Genomic DNA, 18,558 nt, shown 5'->3' with positions numbered 1-18,558 from the left:
GGATATAAAAATGCTGAGGCTAACAATGAAACACAATTATTAGAAACACATAACCGGGTCCTTTGATGGCACAAGAGTAGAAGAGTTTCAATTGATATTTGTTGAACATCTGAAGGTGAGGATTTGAATTTACAACCTGCACATATTTGTGCTCAGACACCAACAATAACGTTGTTCCTTGGGGTTTCTGTTTTTCCATTTATTTGTCTTTTAAATAAACAAAGGATATTTTAGTCCAAAAAGAGGAAAGTCACATTCAAACTATGTGAAAAGTGGCTTCATGCAAAATGATACTTCAACCAAAAGGTTGTATCAATTAAAGAAAAATGCTTGCATAACCACTGTGTTCTACAACCAGTTTACATTCCACTATACATACACGCAAACACACCCTAGAGAAGGCCATGCATTGCATTATCTAGTAAATCTACATTCAGTAACCATCTAAAGTTAAGCTAGTCAAACATCTTATTACAAGGTGTGAAATTTCACTCCACTCATCTGGGTTGATAACTTGTCCAGTTGTGGAACTGGTTGAAATGTCAAAAACAGAGAGGAAATTCCATGACCATTTCAAATTCTCCCACCTCTCCAGTTTTTGAAATTGTCAGCATTTCACAATCCAAATCATTTTGATCAGCTCTCAGCTGACATTTGCAACCCATCAGGAGCTCTGCTGAAGAGCTACAACATTCCTAGCAATCAAGCACCATTGGCTCTACATTCAGAAGATCAAGCTAAACCTTCCTACAGAACATTCACCTTCATAATACATGCCCCCCTCCCCTTGCTGCCCAGGTACATTCTTGGGTTGGATATAAAAAAAAAAAAGAGAGAGAAAGAACAAACAGATGGTCAACTGGTCTCTCCACATCATAACCAAGACACCTGAATCTCAGCAAGACCATTGGCATGTTCAGCTTTGCGCATCTTTATTTGCTTTTTGCAGAAAAGTTATAGGTAACCTCGCCTCTGCTCACCCAAACACCCTTTTTTGTTTTACTAAAAAAACAGCCAAATAAAAAAGCCTGCGGCCACATTTTCAAATGTGCAGCACTCACAAGGGGGCCAGATTTGTAAGTGATCACCACCACAAATACTAAGCAAGCTCTTTTCAAGATCCGAGCCAGATTCATGATAACCTTATACCTACTGATACCTTACTCACAGAAGTATAGGGTTGGAAGCATCATCTGGTCCAAACTCCACTGACACTACTGGTGGAATAAGGTGCAATTCAGTGCAAGTAAATGGATCAGAATCTGGTGGTCAACCATAGCTTTTCTATCTCCTCTTTGACTGCAGACTGTACCTGCTGTTACCTAGAGAGTGACCTCAGCTGACAGTGACAGCAAAAGTTAAAAAGGAAGGAAGGAAGGAAAGGAAGAGAGTGGAAGAAGTCTCAGGAGCAGAGAAGGGCTGAAGGCCTGGTCTCTTGACCAGAGTGAGGAAGGGACTGGCTACTTCCTGTAGAAGCAGACCTGCCTGGCACTTCCCTGAATAAAAAGCAGAGTTGCCACTGCCAGACCCAATCGGTTACTCCCACTGGCACCTCTTACAGGGTATTCAGAAGTTGTGGTCTGTAACCTTTTGGGGGAACTGTACCAAATTTGTGAGGCATCAGGATAGGGAGATGGTCCTGCTTAATCAACAGGGACCTTGACAGGAGCCAAGAAGTTGCATTAACAGAATCTTTTAACAGAGTTTGGCTGCAGAAGCTAGCAATTGCAAACATGCATATCCTAACCTGCTGTCCAAAGAGCAGGGTTTAGAGCTGTGGGAAGGACGTGGGAATACACTGGAGCCCTGGTCTGCATATTAAGAGCCCAGATCTGATGCCACTGAAGTCAGCACACGTATTTACAACCAAGTTTTATGTGAGCGGGTTGAGGGCATGGGAGCCAAGGGCATGAGACACAGGGAGCCCTTGCCCTAAAGCAGCATTGACGTCGTGCCAAAGGTTCCAACATTGTGCTCAGTACTATACAGAGGTCCCTGCCCAGGACAGCTTACAATCTACAGAGACAGGATAGGCCACGGGGGAGAGGGGAAAACTAGGCACAAAGAGGGGAAGTGATTTGGTCCAAGGTCATGCAGTGGGTCAGTGGCTGAGCTATGAAGAGAACCCAGGGCATCTGAGTGCAAGTCAAGAGCTCTATCCACTGGACCGTGCTGCCCCTCCATGTTACTGTAACAGGCTACAGAAGGATATAAGATGATGTCTTCCCCTGCAGTATGTATCCTCCTGCTCCCCTTGAGGAGACAGGAGCTCACTTCAGTTTAGTTTTTGGCTGGGGCTGTTTCTGCCTTCTCTTCTCTGGGCTTGTCTTGCCCAGCAGCCTTTGGCTCTTCAGCCAGCCCGGCTTCCTTGATGTTGTCCTGTGGGTCCTTCTTCTCCTCCTTCCTGACAGTGACCATGCTGCTGGAGAAGGTTTTTACGCCAGAGAATGGGCCAGATGAGATAGCATAGCCAAGGCCATATGTGCTCCCACTGGTGACAGTGCTCAGTCGGGTCTCTTCCCCTTCCAGTAACTTCCTGCAAAGCAAACCCCCAAGGAAAGAGCATTTTAGCCCCGGCTGGAGCAAGATTTCCAACCCTCCTCATCTCCTTTATAAGTTATCTGACCAAGATCAGCTTGCTTTCATCTAGCAGGGACAAAAGGGAGCATCCCCCTTGGGAAACACTGATGTACCAATTGATTTCTCCTTCATGTCCAAGAAAGAGCAGCTACTGTGCAGTCAGTCTTTTGCTGCACAACCTTAATGAGATGCACCACATGACCTCAGGGATGGCTGTGTAGCATCTGAGAGTCTAAGTGTCCCCAGCACTTAGCAAGTATGTATGTAAATGTGCTGTAAGGATCTTCAAGGGAAACTAAGGGAATTCATTTCCCATTAAAATTCAATGGCAAGCAGGTGTCTAAGCCCCTTGGGCCATGGGAGATTCCCACCCTGAACATCCTGACAGACAGAGGGCACTTTTGATCTTGTTTCCTCTAACCAGCACTTCTCTGGAACCACGTGTAGTTTGTGTATGGAAGAGAAAGGGTAAAGATGGAAATAAAGCATTTCAACATAATCAGCAGCCCCCATCAAGCCAGGAACCCTGGGTAAAACCTGGCCAGAAAATACATTCCAATTCACAAAAACATTTGAAGTCGTCATCTTTTGCAAAAGTTGAAATGGGTCCAATTTTTGTTATTTTTTTTTCCCCACAACCCAATTCAAAAAAGCTCATAGTGCAATTGTTAAGTTGCATTATTATACCACTGAAAGATACGGTGTTATTTGCAGCTCTTCCATTGACCTCCAGAGTCTGAAGGACATCTCCAAAGCCCTGTGAAAAGGATGGCCTCAGAGTAATGCTTTACCTATAGGCAGCTATTTCAATATCCAGGGCCATCTTTACGTTGAGCAGATCTTGGTACTCCCGGAGGTGACGAGCCATCTCTCCCTTGGTTGTCCTCAGAGCATTTTCCAGCTGGTTAATAGTTTCCTGCAGAACAAAAAAAATGGGAGTGAGAATATCTTGAGCAATGCTAATGGCTTCTCCCCATTTCTGGTCAGTGCCCTGCTTCCAGATGTGCAGTTCAAACTAGTCTACAGTCAGATACTAGTGTGGACAGATCACTGGAGTTAATGAAATCCTAACTGCAACAGACGTATTATATGTCTTGTCTATTTAGACAGTGATCTCTTCACCTCAGGGACACTCACACTATTTGTTTATACGCTGCATATTCCCTTTGCTCTAGGGGTATAACACTTTCACACACAGTTTTGAGTGGAGAACTTTTGCCCAACACATCAGAAGTTTTCTATTCTAACCTGTGACTCAGTAACTCAGAGGACTGTGAGGAATACAATTATTTTCCTAGTGCTAATCTGTCTAGCATTTAAAGCAAGTGACAAGAAATTCTGGACTTATTTCTCCTGCTAGCTTGGTGTGAAGCCTAGGAAACATGACTCTCTACTTCTGACTCTGACCTAACCCTCAGACTTGACGTGATCAGTGAATGCCTGGTGTTTCCATTTCCTCAGTAGGTAAATCATCCTTACAATCTACTTTGCCAGGAAGGTGTGCAGTGGATTAATGTTTTCCAAGTGCCTGAAGACTATAGGTGGGGAAGGCTATAAACCTACATCCTACTCTCATTACAACTAACTTCCACCATTCAGGTTTGCTAATCACAGCCCACCCACTGGCAAGGACTCCACGGAGCAAAGCTTTCCAAAAGTGTGGACTGTATGAGCTATGAAGGTGGAATGAAGAGAGCCTGGATGATGCTTCTCTCTACACTGTGTCTATCTGCAACATCTCTGAGGCTTCAGTTGAGCTCTAGGGTTTGGGAACCTCTGGGGAGCCAGTGCATCTGCTGTTGAGTGTAAATTACATGCAGATTTTGGATCTCTGTGTTGCTCCTCTCTTCAGCTTCCTGGAGCTGCCTCTCCAGAGACTCATTGGCACTCTTCAGGGACTCGATCTCAATGTTGCGGGCCTGCAGCTGGCGCCGGTACTCTGTGATCTCCTCCTTGGCCTGGCGGATGCTGTCATTGCTGCGTGCAGCCTCCTCGGTGAAGTTGGCAAACTTGGATTTGTACCACTCTTCGGCCGACTGCTGGTTCCGGGCAGAGAGGACCTCATACTGCATGCGAATCTCCTTTAGGGCGGCAGTGAGATCCGGCTTGCTCACATCCAACTCCACCGAGACCTGGAGAATACATAATAAACCACCCCGTTGGCATGAATTACAGGCATACAAATATCATGACATGGCTCCTGCAGCAGCTAGGTGCTGCCTCCTGTTTGAGACAGCATGCCTTCAACGCTGTCTCACATTTTTTCCCTTGTCCCCCATGCAGAAATGGAGGGATAAGTGGGTATGGACAAGTGATAGGTGGGTATGCAATCAAAACTGAGAGACATCATGTAACACACACACACACACACACACACACACACACACACGAACTGTGTTACCAACCTAGACCCCCATGGTAACTGTAGTAACATTCCAAATTAACCCAGTGTCAGAGACATTCATCAGAGGTGCTGCACTGTTTTCAGACTGCTACTGAGTGGGACAACTGTCTGGGGGACAACTGAGAATGCTCCAGGACAGCTTAATTTAAAGTCCTTTTTGACCTTGTTCCCAGCTCTGCTAATTCCTTTTGCCTTGCTATTGCAATACCATTCACAAGTGAAATGACTCATTTGTTTAAATGATCCAGCATCTTCACACAATTCTGTAGCATGCTGGCCTGCCAGTCACGGTTCAGGCAAAATCCAAATTTCTGAACGTAATAGGCTTTCCGTTGCTCCCTTTGATGAAGGAAGAATGACAGAATTACAGCCAAATCTATAAGCAGAATTTATTTCCTCCTCAATCCAAACCCCAAGGGCTGCTGCATTTTTTATAGCTCTGCCTGTTATGGATTTTACATGCGGTGAGTTTTTGGCAGCTGAACCATCCACCATGAAGCAGTATTAGGAAAGCCATAAACTTATTGATCAATCACTGAATTTCCATACAGATGCTGGATTGGGGCCATGCTATGAGGGCTCAGTTTTCGGTTGCAGGCTTTCCTTGGCAAATGCTGATGGAAGCATGCACGTATTTACTACAATGCTATCAGACCAGTCCCTAGCACAGAAATACAGACCAAATTCCCCATAGGAGTAAGCAGAGGCACCTCTGTTGACATGAGGAGACTTGCAGCTGTTTCTACCAGGAGTAAATTTGGCCGCAAACGCAAACATATACATTCTGAAACTAAGGTATTTCAGAAGTGCAGTTCATCCTGCAATTTAAGGGCAACATGGCCAGCACACAAAAAGAAAGGAGTTTTTCTGTAATGAACACAGGAAGGTGTGGGGATGAAAGCAAATCAGGTGATTCCAAATCTCCTGCAAAACTGTTGTTCAGGAATCTTACTTGGAACAGACTGCTACAGATTTCTAGGATACAATCAAGTTGAAAATCTTCAGATTGTCAGGCAGTCGGTCTCAGCAGTGACCTCATTTCTGTTCCTGCTGCTCATCACCTTGAAAGCAATCACTAAGAGCTGCTAGCGAGAGCAGCTTTCCTGGTCAACTATTTGTGTAAAACCTAAGTAGAGATGCAGCAAAGCTCTCCCCTCTCCCAATCTCAGGCGCAAAGTCCTGCCCTGATCATGGATACAGGATTCAATCACATGCAGTGTGAAATTATATGTGGCTATCTTATGCCAGCTGATGTGTGGGGAACAGGATCAAAACCCTGCATATGTGACCTCTCCTGGATGTTCTCTACCCAATAACTCCCTTTCATTTTAAAGGTGAACAGCAGGTGCTTTGGCACCTCTCTAGATTTCCAAAATAGCATGATTGCTAGTCAACAAATATGTGACTGCATGCAAAGGAAAAACATGGAGATAGATTCTGACGTCCAGGTTTCACTATATGCCTCACAAATACAGGGCAAAGTGGGTTATTATTTAAGTAGCTAAACTTCCCTATTATATCAAAGACTTCACCTGCCAGTATATAGTTGAGCTACAGTAATTCCTGTGCTAAAACATGCTGTATATAGAAGGGAACAGAGGCTTTCTTGTAGTCTAAGCACTTACAATCTAAAGAGAAAATATGGGAGAAAGAAAGGATTATGACTCCTCTGCTACAGATGGGAAACTGAGGCAGTCTCATTCTCAGCGACCTACCCATTTTCACATAGAAAATATGAGCAGAGTTGAAAGCTAAATCCTGCTCTTCAATCCCAACACAAAGACTTGACCACCACACCCAGCTTCCCCTGCATAAATCACATGAGCATTTCCCTTCATTATTTCTAAGGTCTTCAGAGTCCCACAACACGGGAATAATCAATGCATTATGATACCTCTGAACCATTCAGTGCTCAGGGAACTCATCCCATTTAGATCAATGCAGTAATTACAGCTGGAAAGTCACTTCACTGAACTGCGCTGTCCTGGTCCTTGTGGACCCCAGGGGCTATGGGGGGGGGTTATAATCCCTTTATAGCATACTTGCTTGACAACACCTTGCAAATGGACAATAGGCTGCATGGCAAACACAGTCACTCAACTGCATAAGAAACCTACCTATAAGCTCACTGAAATAAGAGATTCTCTTACACTTCCAAGGAATTACCACAGCTACCTGCATTCTGCATTAATATCTTACTTCTTTTCTCCCTGTGCTAAGGAACTAGCCTCTCACCCCTTCCCTGCAAACATGCCGCATGAAACAAAGCCCAGCACTTCCTTTCCCGTCCAGGCTTCAGATTTATGTGCCCACATGGTCTTCTCTTTGCAGTGGCACATGGTGATAGCGCAACTGATTGTCATTGTGTGTACTTGGCATGCCTTGATAAAGACACAGGGCAGGAAGCACTGGCTCTATCAGTGGGACTGAACAGCAGCAGCAGAAAGCTCTCTTCCCCACGATGCTTAACAATGACAAACAGGGTTTGCTGCTCAAATTCCTGACCGCCTCCTAAGACTGAATGCCCAATAGTCCTAGGGTGAGGCTATGAAATACCCTGCCAGGAGAAGGCAAGATGATCAGTTTACCCTCCTGACAACCTCATGCCCAACACATTATAACCCCCAAGACAGAAGAATGCTATACATTTTTGATTCACAGAAGACAAACGTGGGACAGGGGCAGCTATCTGATCTCCGACTTGAGAGAAGCCAGGGAAATATCGACCGTCACAGAGATAACCTTCCAATGACCTCCTGCCTGCAGGAGCCAGGAGCTCAGAGTAATAAATCTAGAACCCATTCTAGCATATATGAAATACAGGGAGAAGGGGGATGAGGACCCTCTCCATTTAGCATACGGGAGAATTGAGATCCATAATATATAAAGTGTGTGCGCTACATGACAGGGACAAGGGCTACTGTGCTAGAGACACACCCTGCCCAACACAAAGGAGGGGGGTATTGGGCGAGTGTGAGGCACACCCCACGCTACGTGCTGCATAAAGGACAGCTCTTGAGAGCGTCTAACATACGCATGCCCTTTTTAGAAGGGGAATAGTTTATGTTTCGCATGAGCCCTGCATGTCTCTTCCAGCACAGACAAGGGCAGATGGAGACCCCACCCCCCCCCAATCTGCCACAGAGAGAAGCACTGGGTGTGGACAGCCTAAAGGGAAGGGGAGATGCTGTGCACAAGTGGGGCTGTGCTGCAGAGCAAGGTACAGCCCCTGAGCCACACAGACAGACAGCAAACTGGGGCAGCAGCAAGACATGGGAGTCAAATGCTGAGCGCTGGTGGGATGTGCCCGAGCAGCTGGAATACAAATGGCAGAGCTGTGGGAAGGGAGCTGGCATGGCAGAGGAAGTGCAGCATCCTGGAGGCAGCGAAACACTGCACAGGACAGGACCTTCAGTGCACAAGAACATTATATCTGCCCTGTCCTGGGTCAGACTTGAGGTCCATCTTGCCTGGGCTCCCGTGTCACATGGAGGCAGAGCACAGATGCCCGCAGGAAGACCTGACCAGGGCTTTCCCCCCAACTGCTCCTCTCCCACTTGCAGCCTCCAGTGTTTAAGGTCTAGGGCAGAGGGAGGCAAATGCCTGGGCACATGCAGGGCAGGCAAACAAATGTCCAGGCACCTGAAAGGCAGAGAGTGGTAAATGTCTGCACGGTTAACAAAGGCAGGGGTGGGGAGTTAAATGCACAGGCAGCTGCAAGGCAGAGAGCAGCAAATACCTAGGCAATCTGCAAAGGCAGAGGGAGGTGGGTAAATCCTGGGGCACCTGCAGGGTGGAGGGCAAATGCACAGACACCTGCAACACAGAGAGGGGTGAATGCCCATGCAGACTGCAAAGGGGAAAGGAAAGGGGGCAATGTCACAGATACCAGCAGGGCAAGGAAGCAAACATCCAGGCAACTGCAAGGGAGAGAGGGGCAAATGCCTGGGCAGCCTGCAAAGGCATAGGGAGGGGGACAAATGCCTGGGGAACCTGCAGGGAGGAGGGAAAGGCACAGGCACCTGCAAGGTGGGGGGACAAGTCCACAGGCACCTGCAAGGAGAGGATCAAACGCCCATGCAGTCTGCAAAGGCGAAGGGAAGGGACAAATGCCTGGGCATCTGCAGGGAGGGGTAGAGATACAGGCACCTGCAAAGTGGAGAGAGGCAAGTGCCCGGGCAGCCTACAAAGGTAGAGGGAGGGGGAAAAATGCCTGGGTACTTGCAGGCTGGGGGGCAAAGGCACAGGCACCTGCAAGGCAGGTGGAGGGGGGAGCAAGTCCACAGGCACCTACAAGGCAGACAGGCAAGTGTCTGCACAGCCTACAAAGGGCAGGGGGAGGGGGGACAAATGCCCGAGCACCTGCAAAGTGGGGACAAATCCACAGGCACCCGCTAGGCAGAGAGGATCAGATGCCTGTGCAGCCTGCAAAGGCAGAGGGAGGGGACAAATGCCCGGACATCTGCAGGGAGGCATAAAGGTACCGGCACCTGCCAAGCGGAGAGGGGCAGCCTGCAAAGGCAGAGGGAGGGGGAAGACACAGGCACCCGCGAGGCAGAGAGGAACAAGGGCCCGCGCGCCTGCGAGGGCGGGGGGCCACCTGCAGCTCGGGCCGGCTGTACCTGCGCGTCCTGCAGCTCGGCCTGCAGCTCGGCCACCTCCTCGTCGTGCACGCGGCGCAGGAAGGCGATCTCGTCCAGCAGCGCCTCCACCTTCTTCTCCAGCTCGAGGCGCGCGAGCGCGGCGCGGTCCGCCTCCTTCCTGCAGTCGCGCAGGGCGCGCTCCGCCTCGTCCCGCAGCCGCGCCTCGTCCTGGCACTGCTCCCGCAGCCGCGCCAGCCCCTGCGCCAGCCCCTGCGCCTCCAGCTGCGCCTGGTCCCCCGCGCGCCGCAGCTCCTCCACGCGCCCGCGCAGGTCGCGCAGCTCCTGCTCGTACAGCTGCTGCAGGCGGCACGGCTCGGCCTGGCGCTGGCGCAGCAGGGCCACCTCGGCCTCCAGCAGCCGGTTGTGCTGCTCCAGCTGGTGCACCTTCTCGATGTAGGTGACGAAGCGGTCGTTGAGGCCCTGTAGCTGCTCCTTCTCGTTGGTGCGCACGATCTTGAGCTCGTTGCTCAGCGCGCTGGACTGCGACAGCAGCTCCAGCTGCTCCAGCTGCAGGCGCCGGCCCGGCGGGGCGCGGTAGCTCGCGGCCCGCGGGCCAGAGCCGCCGGGGAAGGCGCGGCCGGGGCCGGCGGCCAGGCGGGAGCTGTCCCGCTTGTAGGAGGTGGCCGAGTAGAGCAGGTCGCTGCTGTAGCTCATGGTGGCGGCGGAGAGGGGCCCGCGCCCGCCTGCGCCGCTTTTATAGCCCCGCAAGCACCCGCCTCCTCCTCCCGAGCCCACTGCAGAGGAGGGGCTGCGGGCAGGCAGGGAGGGAGGGGGCAGGTGCTCGGATCGCTCCCTCCAGGAAACCACCCTTCCTGGGCTCCCATCTTACCAATGCCCCTGAGCACACTGAAGGTGGCCTTTCTGATATCTCACACTTCTGCCCTACTGGCTGTCTTTTCCACCTCTGGTCCAAGCCCTCCCAGCCCAGGCCCCCCCAGAGAGGGACCGTCTTGGCACGGACAGCGCTGCCTAAGCCAGGCCGGGGGTGTAGGGCATAGAGGGGTTGGTCTAAGGACACAGGTAGATGAGGTGCTTTGGGTAAATCTGATCTCTTTTATTAGACCAACTCAAATCCTTGGAAAAATTCTTCTTTCAGATACAAGTCCCCTTCGTCAGGCTGAGGAAGCATCTGCAGCCGCGGTGTGCTCTTTCTGGCAGGGATGGATAATATAAAAGGCAGAGGCTGGTCTGCATGCAAGATAGGCAGTCAGTGAACAGTAGTCAGTGGGAGAGGGATGGGCTCGGGGAAGGGGAATGAATGTAGCTGGTAAATAGTGGAGAGGTACCTGGGGAGTCAGATATTAGGCAGGTTAAGCTAAGGCTGGGGCTTTTCACAGTTGGTGTCTGAGCCAGGTGGCTGCTGGCGTGGGGGTCTCACCCCACTTGCTGCTCTGGCTGCCCTGCCACCGTGGGAAGGAGGAGCAGCAGCTCTGCTTGCAGGGGGATTGGATCCCCCACCCTGCTTCCATGGAAGGGGGACACAAGAAAGGCCAGCTTGGCCTTTCAAGGAAGAGGAGTTATATCAACCGCCTTGGCTTTTCTCCCCCAGCCAGGCACTGCCCTTCACGTGCTCAGAGCTACAGAGTTCCCAGCATAGCTAGTTAATCAGAGCATCCTGGTTTTGCAAAGCAGTGCCAACACCAGCGGCCGCATTGCTGGAGAGCCAGGGGGCTTCTGGTGTGTGCCCAGAAGAGGGGTGAGCTCATCCACTGCTGTATTTGGCATCTTTCTGGGTGGGAGGCTGCACTGTAGCACTCTGGCTGCCTAAGGGAACTGGCCAGCCACATCCCACTGCAAGCACAGGAAGGCTGAGCTCCACTCCCCCCAGCTGGGCCAGTTTTGCTGCAGGCATAAGTCAGAAGCAAAATGGCAGGAATGTTGTCAATCATGAAAAGATGCATTAAGCACAGCTTGGATACTGCCCTGTCTCATACAGGCACAGACTTCTCTCCCCTCCAGCAGTGCCAATTCATTCATTCTGGCAGTGCCAGAACAGGCATGTCGTCATGTTATCTCCCATATGGACTTTCTCGTCTCTTCCCTTTCTTTCCCCGCCACCCTCTGTTCTTCCCAAGTGGCGGCATTACTCGACCCGACTGAAGCCTCCCTGCTGATAGAGAGAAGCAGGAGAGAATAGCAAGTGCTCCAGCAGAGCCACAATGGCAGAGGCATGTGGGTTTCCTGCTGCTGGATTGCCTGGAACAATTCTGGTTGCAGATGTACTTTTACACTCATTTACCTCCCCCGATCTCTGTGCAGGTATTCCCAAATCACACTGGTATGCGAGGGAATAGAGTGGGCTCTCAAACAGCCAGAACTCTCTTTTTAAGGTGTTATATAGACCCGCAGATAGGGGAGGAAGAATCAGGTGGGGACAAAAAGGGATGCTCCCTGCCTTGCTCCATTTCTAGGTTAGAATGGCACAGTGTCTATCAGCAACCAGCTTTCAGCATGAAACTAAATTGAAGCATTATAGGAGAAGAGGAGAAAGATTCACTCACAGACGGTAATGCTTCACTGCCCATCTTGCTTTGTCCCCATTCTCCAGAGCTTTCTGTTTTGCCAGTTGCTTGGTTGCTTCCAATTAATTTCTTCACCTTTATTCGATAAATCAATGTTCCATTATGCAGACGTGTGCAGGGGGCAAAGTCAGAGGCAGCTGCTCTTGCTGACTCAGGAGGGTTTCTTGCACCTGTGTGTTAGATTGGCCTTTCCCATTTGGGAGAAGAATATGATTTTTAAAGACAAATAAAACACATGCTCCCAATAGCAGCTCTCTTGATTTATAAATTGTTACTGTGGAAGCACTGAGAATTCATGTTGCCTCTTCACATGAAAAGGGAGAAACTCAGGTGGAAATGGGCCAGTTCCATGAGGTGTTAATGGGGACAGCTTTCCATTTCAAAACCATGAACAAGCAACATTTTTCACTGAATTATTTCTGTTTCTCATGATGACCCCTAAATTGAACAAATATTCCCCACTGCAAGGAGCCAGATACTAACCCCATTTACACTGCTGAAGGTGAGAGAAATACATCATCGAAAATAGAACTGCCAATTCTCAATATAGCATTCCAGGACTAGACTTAAAAAAAAAAAATCAAATGTCTGTAGCATCTACAGACACAAGATCTGACCCTTCAGAAAATAAAGGCCAAGCTCTAGAAGAATGAACCATTACGTGCAGCAGGATGATGCATACATGTGCAATACCGGTATACACGGCACAAAAAACAGTATTTGTGAAATACACGTGGTGGTTTGGGTCACGTCAGGTTTTATGAAAGCTACTGAGGGGAGAGGGGATGGTGCATTGCTTTTGTAAGCATTCACTATGTTCTTTAGGGCCCGATTCATAGCCTCCTGAAATCAATGTGCGTCTTTCCAACAACTTGAATGGGCTTTGAATTAATGAGCAGGTCTGATTGTTGCTGATCCTTTTGTGTTCAGACATATAAGATGACTGAGTATCTGGAGTGAACAGCAATAGAAGGTGGTTTTGGATTAGTCAAGCCCCAGCTAACTTGGTAATAATAACCTAAAACTATCACCATCTCATGGTTGTTTCAGGCCCAAAAGTGAATGGTGTTGGTGGGTGCTGCATGGCAAATACTGACGTCAATTAAGTGATTGATGTGTACTGATAGCTAGGAGTTTTAGATTCCGAAATGGAGCTACCTTCTCTCCATTGCAGCTGGACCTTGCAGGCATTATTGAGGTAAAGAAGCATTCGTTGTTTTTCCCATCCCTCTTACATTAGACATAAAATCCTAAAACACCACTTGGGTAAGTGGCAATGAGAAAGAGATATTGATTTGGACCCTGCCAATGAATAGACAGTTTTCATTGTTACCTACCAATCCACCCTGCTGTGCGTTACTTGGACCAGCCACAACATGCACACATAAGAAGAAAATAGATGATGCTTCACTGGCTGATACTATCACTGCCAAACTGAACATATAACCAGTTCAGAGCTGAATTCATTGCTGAACAAGGGCATAAGGGGCTGGCACTCTCAGATGCTATGAATCCGCATTCTGACTAACCACAATGGGAGCTGTGAACTCTGACGAAATAAAATCAGATCCTCATTGCTGTTGCATTTATCAGAAGTCCAGTCCTGCAAAATGAGAACCATCCATTCCTATTTCTCTCTTCTTCCGAGTTCATTGCCATGGGGCAGGTTGCTAGTGGAAGCCCCGACTGTGGAAGTCTACAGCTATTTTTAGTGGGCTCCGTTCTATGAATTGTTTGCATTTAGAGGATTTTCAGAGAGAAAAAAACAACGTCGCTCTCCCTAGAAAGACGTCAGCAGCTAGACACAACCTCACTTGCTGTCAGACTGATGTTCTTAAAAACCTTTACATGCACAGAGGAACCGCATTTAGCAATGAAAAAATAAACCATGGCAGGCAGGCAACTTTTGAACTCTGGTAGGTTGGAATTAGACTGCAATTTCATTCTGAGCTAACCATCCCTGCTAATGCATTTAAAGCCTTGACCCTGAAACTTCAGATGACTGAGTGTCTTCTTTCCTACTAAGTAGAAAGGAGGACAATGAATTATAGTCAAGCAGCCCAGCTAGAAAATCTACCCTTAGATACTCAAAGCAAGGCTGAGAGAGTGCATGTTTTCTGTGTCCTTGTGCAGGGAGATGGTAGGGAGAAGCCACAAGACTGCACATCTCATGGAAGCTTTAGGTGTCTCCAATTTCCAGCAGCAGTTGCCTGAACACATTTCTAGGAAGAAGTCAACTCTAGCGAAAATGTGGTTCCCTGTTCAAGCATGTTTGCCCCTAGAACTGGGTAGAAGATCACACACATTTATTATTTCAGCTCTATTGCAGAGCAATGGATTCTGGCAGCTAGGGTGTGGAGGGGGAGAAAGACACAAAAACTCAATTCACACTGTCAGACTTGTTACCTTGATGCTGCTGAACAGAGCAGAAATGTGGTAATGGGAAGACTGGTTTGCAGATGCCCTGTGAAAAACTACTGAATGCCTGACATGCTACCAAGGCTTTTGGACACCCATCCATAGCTTCTATCAAGCACCGTCCTGTGAGACAGACCAAAGTCAGGGATGCAAGCAGCATCCTTCCTGAGATGCTTGTTGTGTAGTTGCATGTATTTCTAATGTGCCAGAGCCTAGCATCACACAGCAGCAAGCAGAGGCTCACTCACCCTGCTTTAGACTCAGACCACTGCACAATCAATCCAAGCCAGAGTCATGAACGCCATAGTGACAGGAGCTTCCAGCAGATTCATAGGCAGGAGGCTCCTGCAATCAGTTCCTTGTGCCCATAGAAAAAAGCTCTTGGTCCTAGGTGTATTCTCCAGCAACTAGCAGCAGGAAGGCAGGGAATAGGAGGAAATTACAAGAGAAATATTTTATCCATGGGAGATAGGAGGAAAATGAATCCCAAATTATTCTGTCATGACAACAGGAGATAGGTTATGGAAAGAATGGCTTAATTATACACAGCATCTATCTGCATAGCAAGAATCACCATCCTAATGGCACACTTCCAACTCCAGTTTGATTTGCTGAACCCAGAGATGAAGCTCAATCAGAATGTTATTGTAGATATTGTAGATCCCTGCTCCTTTCATTACCATTTTCATTGGCTTGTTTGAAAACATCCACTGAAGCACTCTCCCTCATTTAACATGGATGTCCCAGTCTTAATTATATCTGAATACACAAGTTTTACTTGGTTCACAAGACACCGCACACAGAATAGTGACTTCAGGTACAGCCAGAGTCCTCACCTGCTCCTGCTCTCATGCTGTGGTACTGCCCCAGTTGCACAACAGGGTTGGTTGGAGCTGCCAAGCTAAAGACTACCCTCTGCCTGTGTAATATTCAGCTGGGGTAGGAGTATCTCTTCTGCCCCGCCTTAGCACCACAGTCATAGGTTACTTGCTACCCCCCTGTGAGGGAGTTTCACCTTTAGCTCCATAAGTTTCCACACATCTATACAGATTTGCACCTATGTATCATGTGCCCCATATTTTCTGTTTTCAAATATCTCAGCTCTCTGGCTTTAGTACCTGCAAGCCACCTTTTCATGAGGCAAAAGGATACCTCCCCAGCTATTTTCATTGCATCAGAAGGGAAAGCTACCTCCTGCTACTGACTCTGGGCTCAAATCCTTGCTATTTAATCATGCAACATCCAGTCCAACAAAAGAAGCCAAGGGCCAGACCCTCAGCTGGCTGTCAGAGGTATTCACAGGTATTGATTACTAGAGAGTGAAGACTCACCTAGCTGCAGGGGAGGGAGGAGAGAGAGGCTAATAAACAAAGCATATCTGATTTACATATAATAAAAAATGCATGCTGAGCTGTGACCTGTGCAAGGCCAGCAGCCTAGTATCAATCTTCAGTCAGCGGGATGTGATCAATAGAACCTTATCAGGACGCACAGCATCAGTTTTCAAAGAAACCAGGGTCACCCTTGAATGAACTGATCTTGCTGCAGAGTGTCTGTGCCCTAGAACTCACTTTCAGGGGTCCTTTGGCTGCACTCATCAACAGCCTTCCCTTGCAATATAACACTCCGGCCGTGCCAAGTGCCCATCAACCCAGCATACTGCTAGGAGCCATGTAAAGGAGCTGGCACTGGCCTGGTGGATTTGCCTCGTCTCCACTCCTTCCACCTGGAGGGGCTCATCTGATAAAAGGGGTATTCGGCCAGATGAACTCCAGGGTCGAGACCTGCAGAGGCTTGTGCAGCCTCTCTCTGAGACAGGTTAATCAGCACCACATCCTGTCATTATATACCAAAATACAAACTCCCTTCCTCTGCCACTTGCTGCAGCCATGTACCCAGTACTTCCAGAGAGCCTACTGCATGGAGACCAACTGAGCTCCATGGCATTCAGATTCTCCCCACCCATTGAGCATTACAGTCCCACAAGACATGGTAAGATTCAGTCTCTCAGGGCAGCCCCTCCCACCTCAGTGTCACTGCCCAAGAGCTATCACTAACTCGTAACATTTTGTTCTGATGACCACCTGATTTTCTGGCTTGCACATATCCTTGGCTATAATTCATCATCTCCAGCCAATCAGTCAAGGCGCTTTGGTCCCTAAGGAGCCCTTTCTCTCTCAAAGGCACTTGCTTTAAGAAACACTGACCTCTGCTGCCAGATCTAGGGAGTGCACTTTTGCTCCATCTGCTCTCAGGAGCTGGACTACAATCCAATTGACACAAGCCTGGGGGACCAGAGCTAGCTGCGCTGTTCCATGCCACAGGATCATTACAAAACACACAGTTACTTAGTGTCTGCCATTTCCTTTGATTCTTCTTGCAACTTGACCCCCTTCCTGGCCTCAGTTTGGCCCGTCTGCGAAATAGAGTAGTGTGCACCTGTCTCAGATGGGGGTTTTCATGAAGACTTAAGTCACTAGCATTCAGTGAAGCTTTTTTGCAGGACTCTCATATCCCTTTGCAACATGTTCTGGCCATTCCTCCAGAAGCTCTCTCATCACCTATAGCATTTGTGTTTCTACTCCTGCATGTCTTGCCAAGAGAATACCTTTCAGAGCTACCTCTTCCTTCCGACACACTGAGTACCTGCTGGTGCTGGTTAGGTTTTGTTGCTGTTCAGAAGGATACAGAATCATTTAAGTGCAAAACACAAAGGAAAGAGTTATCCTCCTTTCTTTTTCAAGCCACAGCTGAGGTGGAAGCCAGGAACACTATGGATTACCAGAGACAGGAGGGTTATGTCATGTGGATACAGGGAGGCTGTCTGATGGGTGGATGGTGCCTTCTTGTGGTAGCCTGGAAACTGCAGTTTTCATGGAAACAAGCTGCAGATGATTAAAGGGTTTGAGCACTGATACTGGAGTTTCCATCTCTGGCATCTGATTCCTATTGTACTAACATCAAACTCCAAAGACCCTGATACATCCCTAAGATAAACTACACAACAGCTATATCTGAGAGAAGGAGCCAGCACCTCAACTGATGCAAGAAGACACAGCTTTGTTTCAGTTAAATAGAACAGGGGCATCAAACATATGACTCCATCCAGTCTGCTGGGCTACTAGCAGACCTGGAAACTTGTGTATATGGCAAGCAGGAGGGCACAGCCTATAGCAAAAAGTAGGGTCCTAGTGGATCTGACCTTCAGTGGCAGAACATATACACCTTGGAGCAAGGATGTAAGTGGATCATTATGTAGCCCAACTCCACAAGGATGGATTTCCCCCATTGTACATTGAACACCACAGATACTTACCGTTAGAAACAACAAGAAGACATCTTAAAGCAGAATCACAGTGCTGGTTCACGCAAAGGTCTGGGCTACAGACAGCCAGGGCTTAACCTCAGGAGTCTACACTGGAGTCACAAACAGGTAGACCATGAAGAGGGGAATCACATGGGGGTGGAACAAAACAGGGATTCAGACAGAAACACGGCTCAGCATAACAATGCTACAAACAGCTATCTATGCAGTTACACATCTACCAAGCACCTCATGGCTGCTGCTTATATACACTCGGTTACCGAGGCAGGTCACTGGGGCAAGGTGGGAGTAATTGGGCAGCACAACCATGTCCATTAGGATAAGCAGGGCCAAGTGAGGGCTTGCTAGTCCGTCTGCTGCCCTCATTCGTGACAGCCGAACCTGCTCTTAAACTCATCCAGCGATGGAGATCTCATTGCTTTTCTAGGAAGCCTGGTCCAATGCCCTCAGCCTGGGAGGGATGCTATCTAGGGAAAATGCCACTAGATGGTGCTCAATATGCAGTGCCTGATGTTTGCAAGAATGAGGGATCTTACGCAGCTGTTAACCAGTCCTCCTTGGACTCAACATTACATAGAGCATCTCTGGACCAAGTTAGTAGCCAGGAAGCAGGGTGTTTGTACCGGAAAGCTTGTAAAGAACAATTTTCCAACTGTTTAGTTGGTC

At 48.4% G+C, this 18,558-nt stretch overlaps 1 protein-coding gene across 1 annotated transcript; it reads right to left on the bottom strand.

Moving 5' to 3' along the window:
- Window positions 1-285: 285 nt before the first annotated feature.
- Window positions 286-10,281, bottom strand: LOC149862160 (low molecular weight neuronal intermediate filament-like). The gene is made up of 4 exons (XM_090053495.1): window positions 9,607-10,281; window positions 4,395-4,712; window positions 3,372-3,496; window positions 286-2,536 (listed from the first exon to the last, which is right to left on the bottom strand). The coding sequence occupies exons 1-4, from the start codon at window positions 10,279-10,281 to the stop codon at window positions 2,281-2,283; spliced, it is 1,374 nt and encodes a 457-aa protein (XP_089909621.1). The 3' UTR covers window positions 286-2,280.
- Between the last annotated feature and the right edge of the window lie 8,277 nt (window positions 10,282-18,558).

This window comes from Crocodylus siamensis, chromosome 6, assembly GCF_052110815.1.
Source record: "Crocodylus siamensis isolate JL-2025a chromosome 6, ASM5211081v1, whole genome shotgun sequence".
Lineage (NCBI taxonomy): Eukaryota > Metazoa > Chordata > Crocodylia > Crocodylidae > Crocodylus > Crocodylus siamensis.
The sequence above is the reverse complement of the archived record's forward strand: the minus strand, read 5'-3'. Positions and strand labels throughout refer to the sequence as shown.

Bases quoted from the DNA above. Each gene is read 5' to 3' on its own strand.
- LOC149862160 (XM_090053495.1), bottom strand. From the start codon at position 10,281: ATGAGCTACAGCAGCGACCTGCTCTACTCGGCCACCTCCTACAAGCGG. The intron at 3,497-4,394 runs GTAATTTACACT...TTTGTTCTGCAG, and splicing joins CAGAGATCCAAAATCTGCAT to GAAACTATTAACCAGCTGGA. The intron at 2,537-3,371 runs GTAAAGCATTAC...TTTGCTTTGCAG, and splicing joins ATTGAAATAGCTGCCTATAG to GAAGTTACTGGAAGGGGAAG.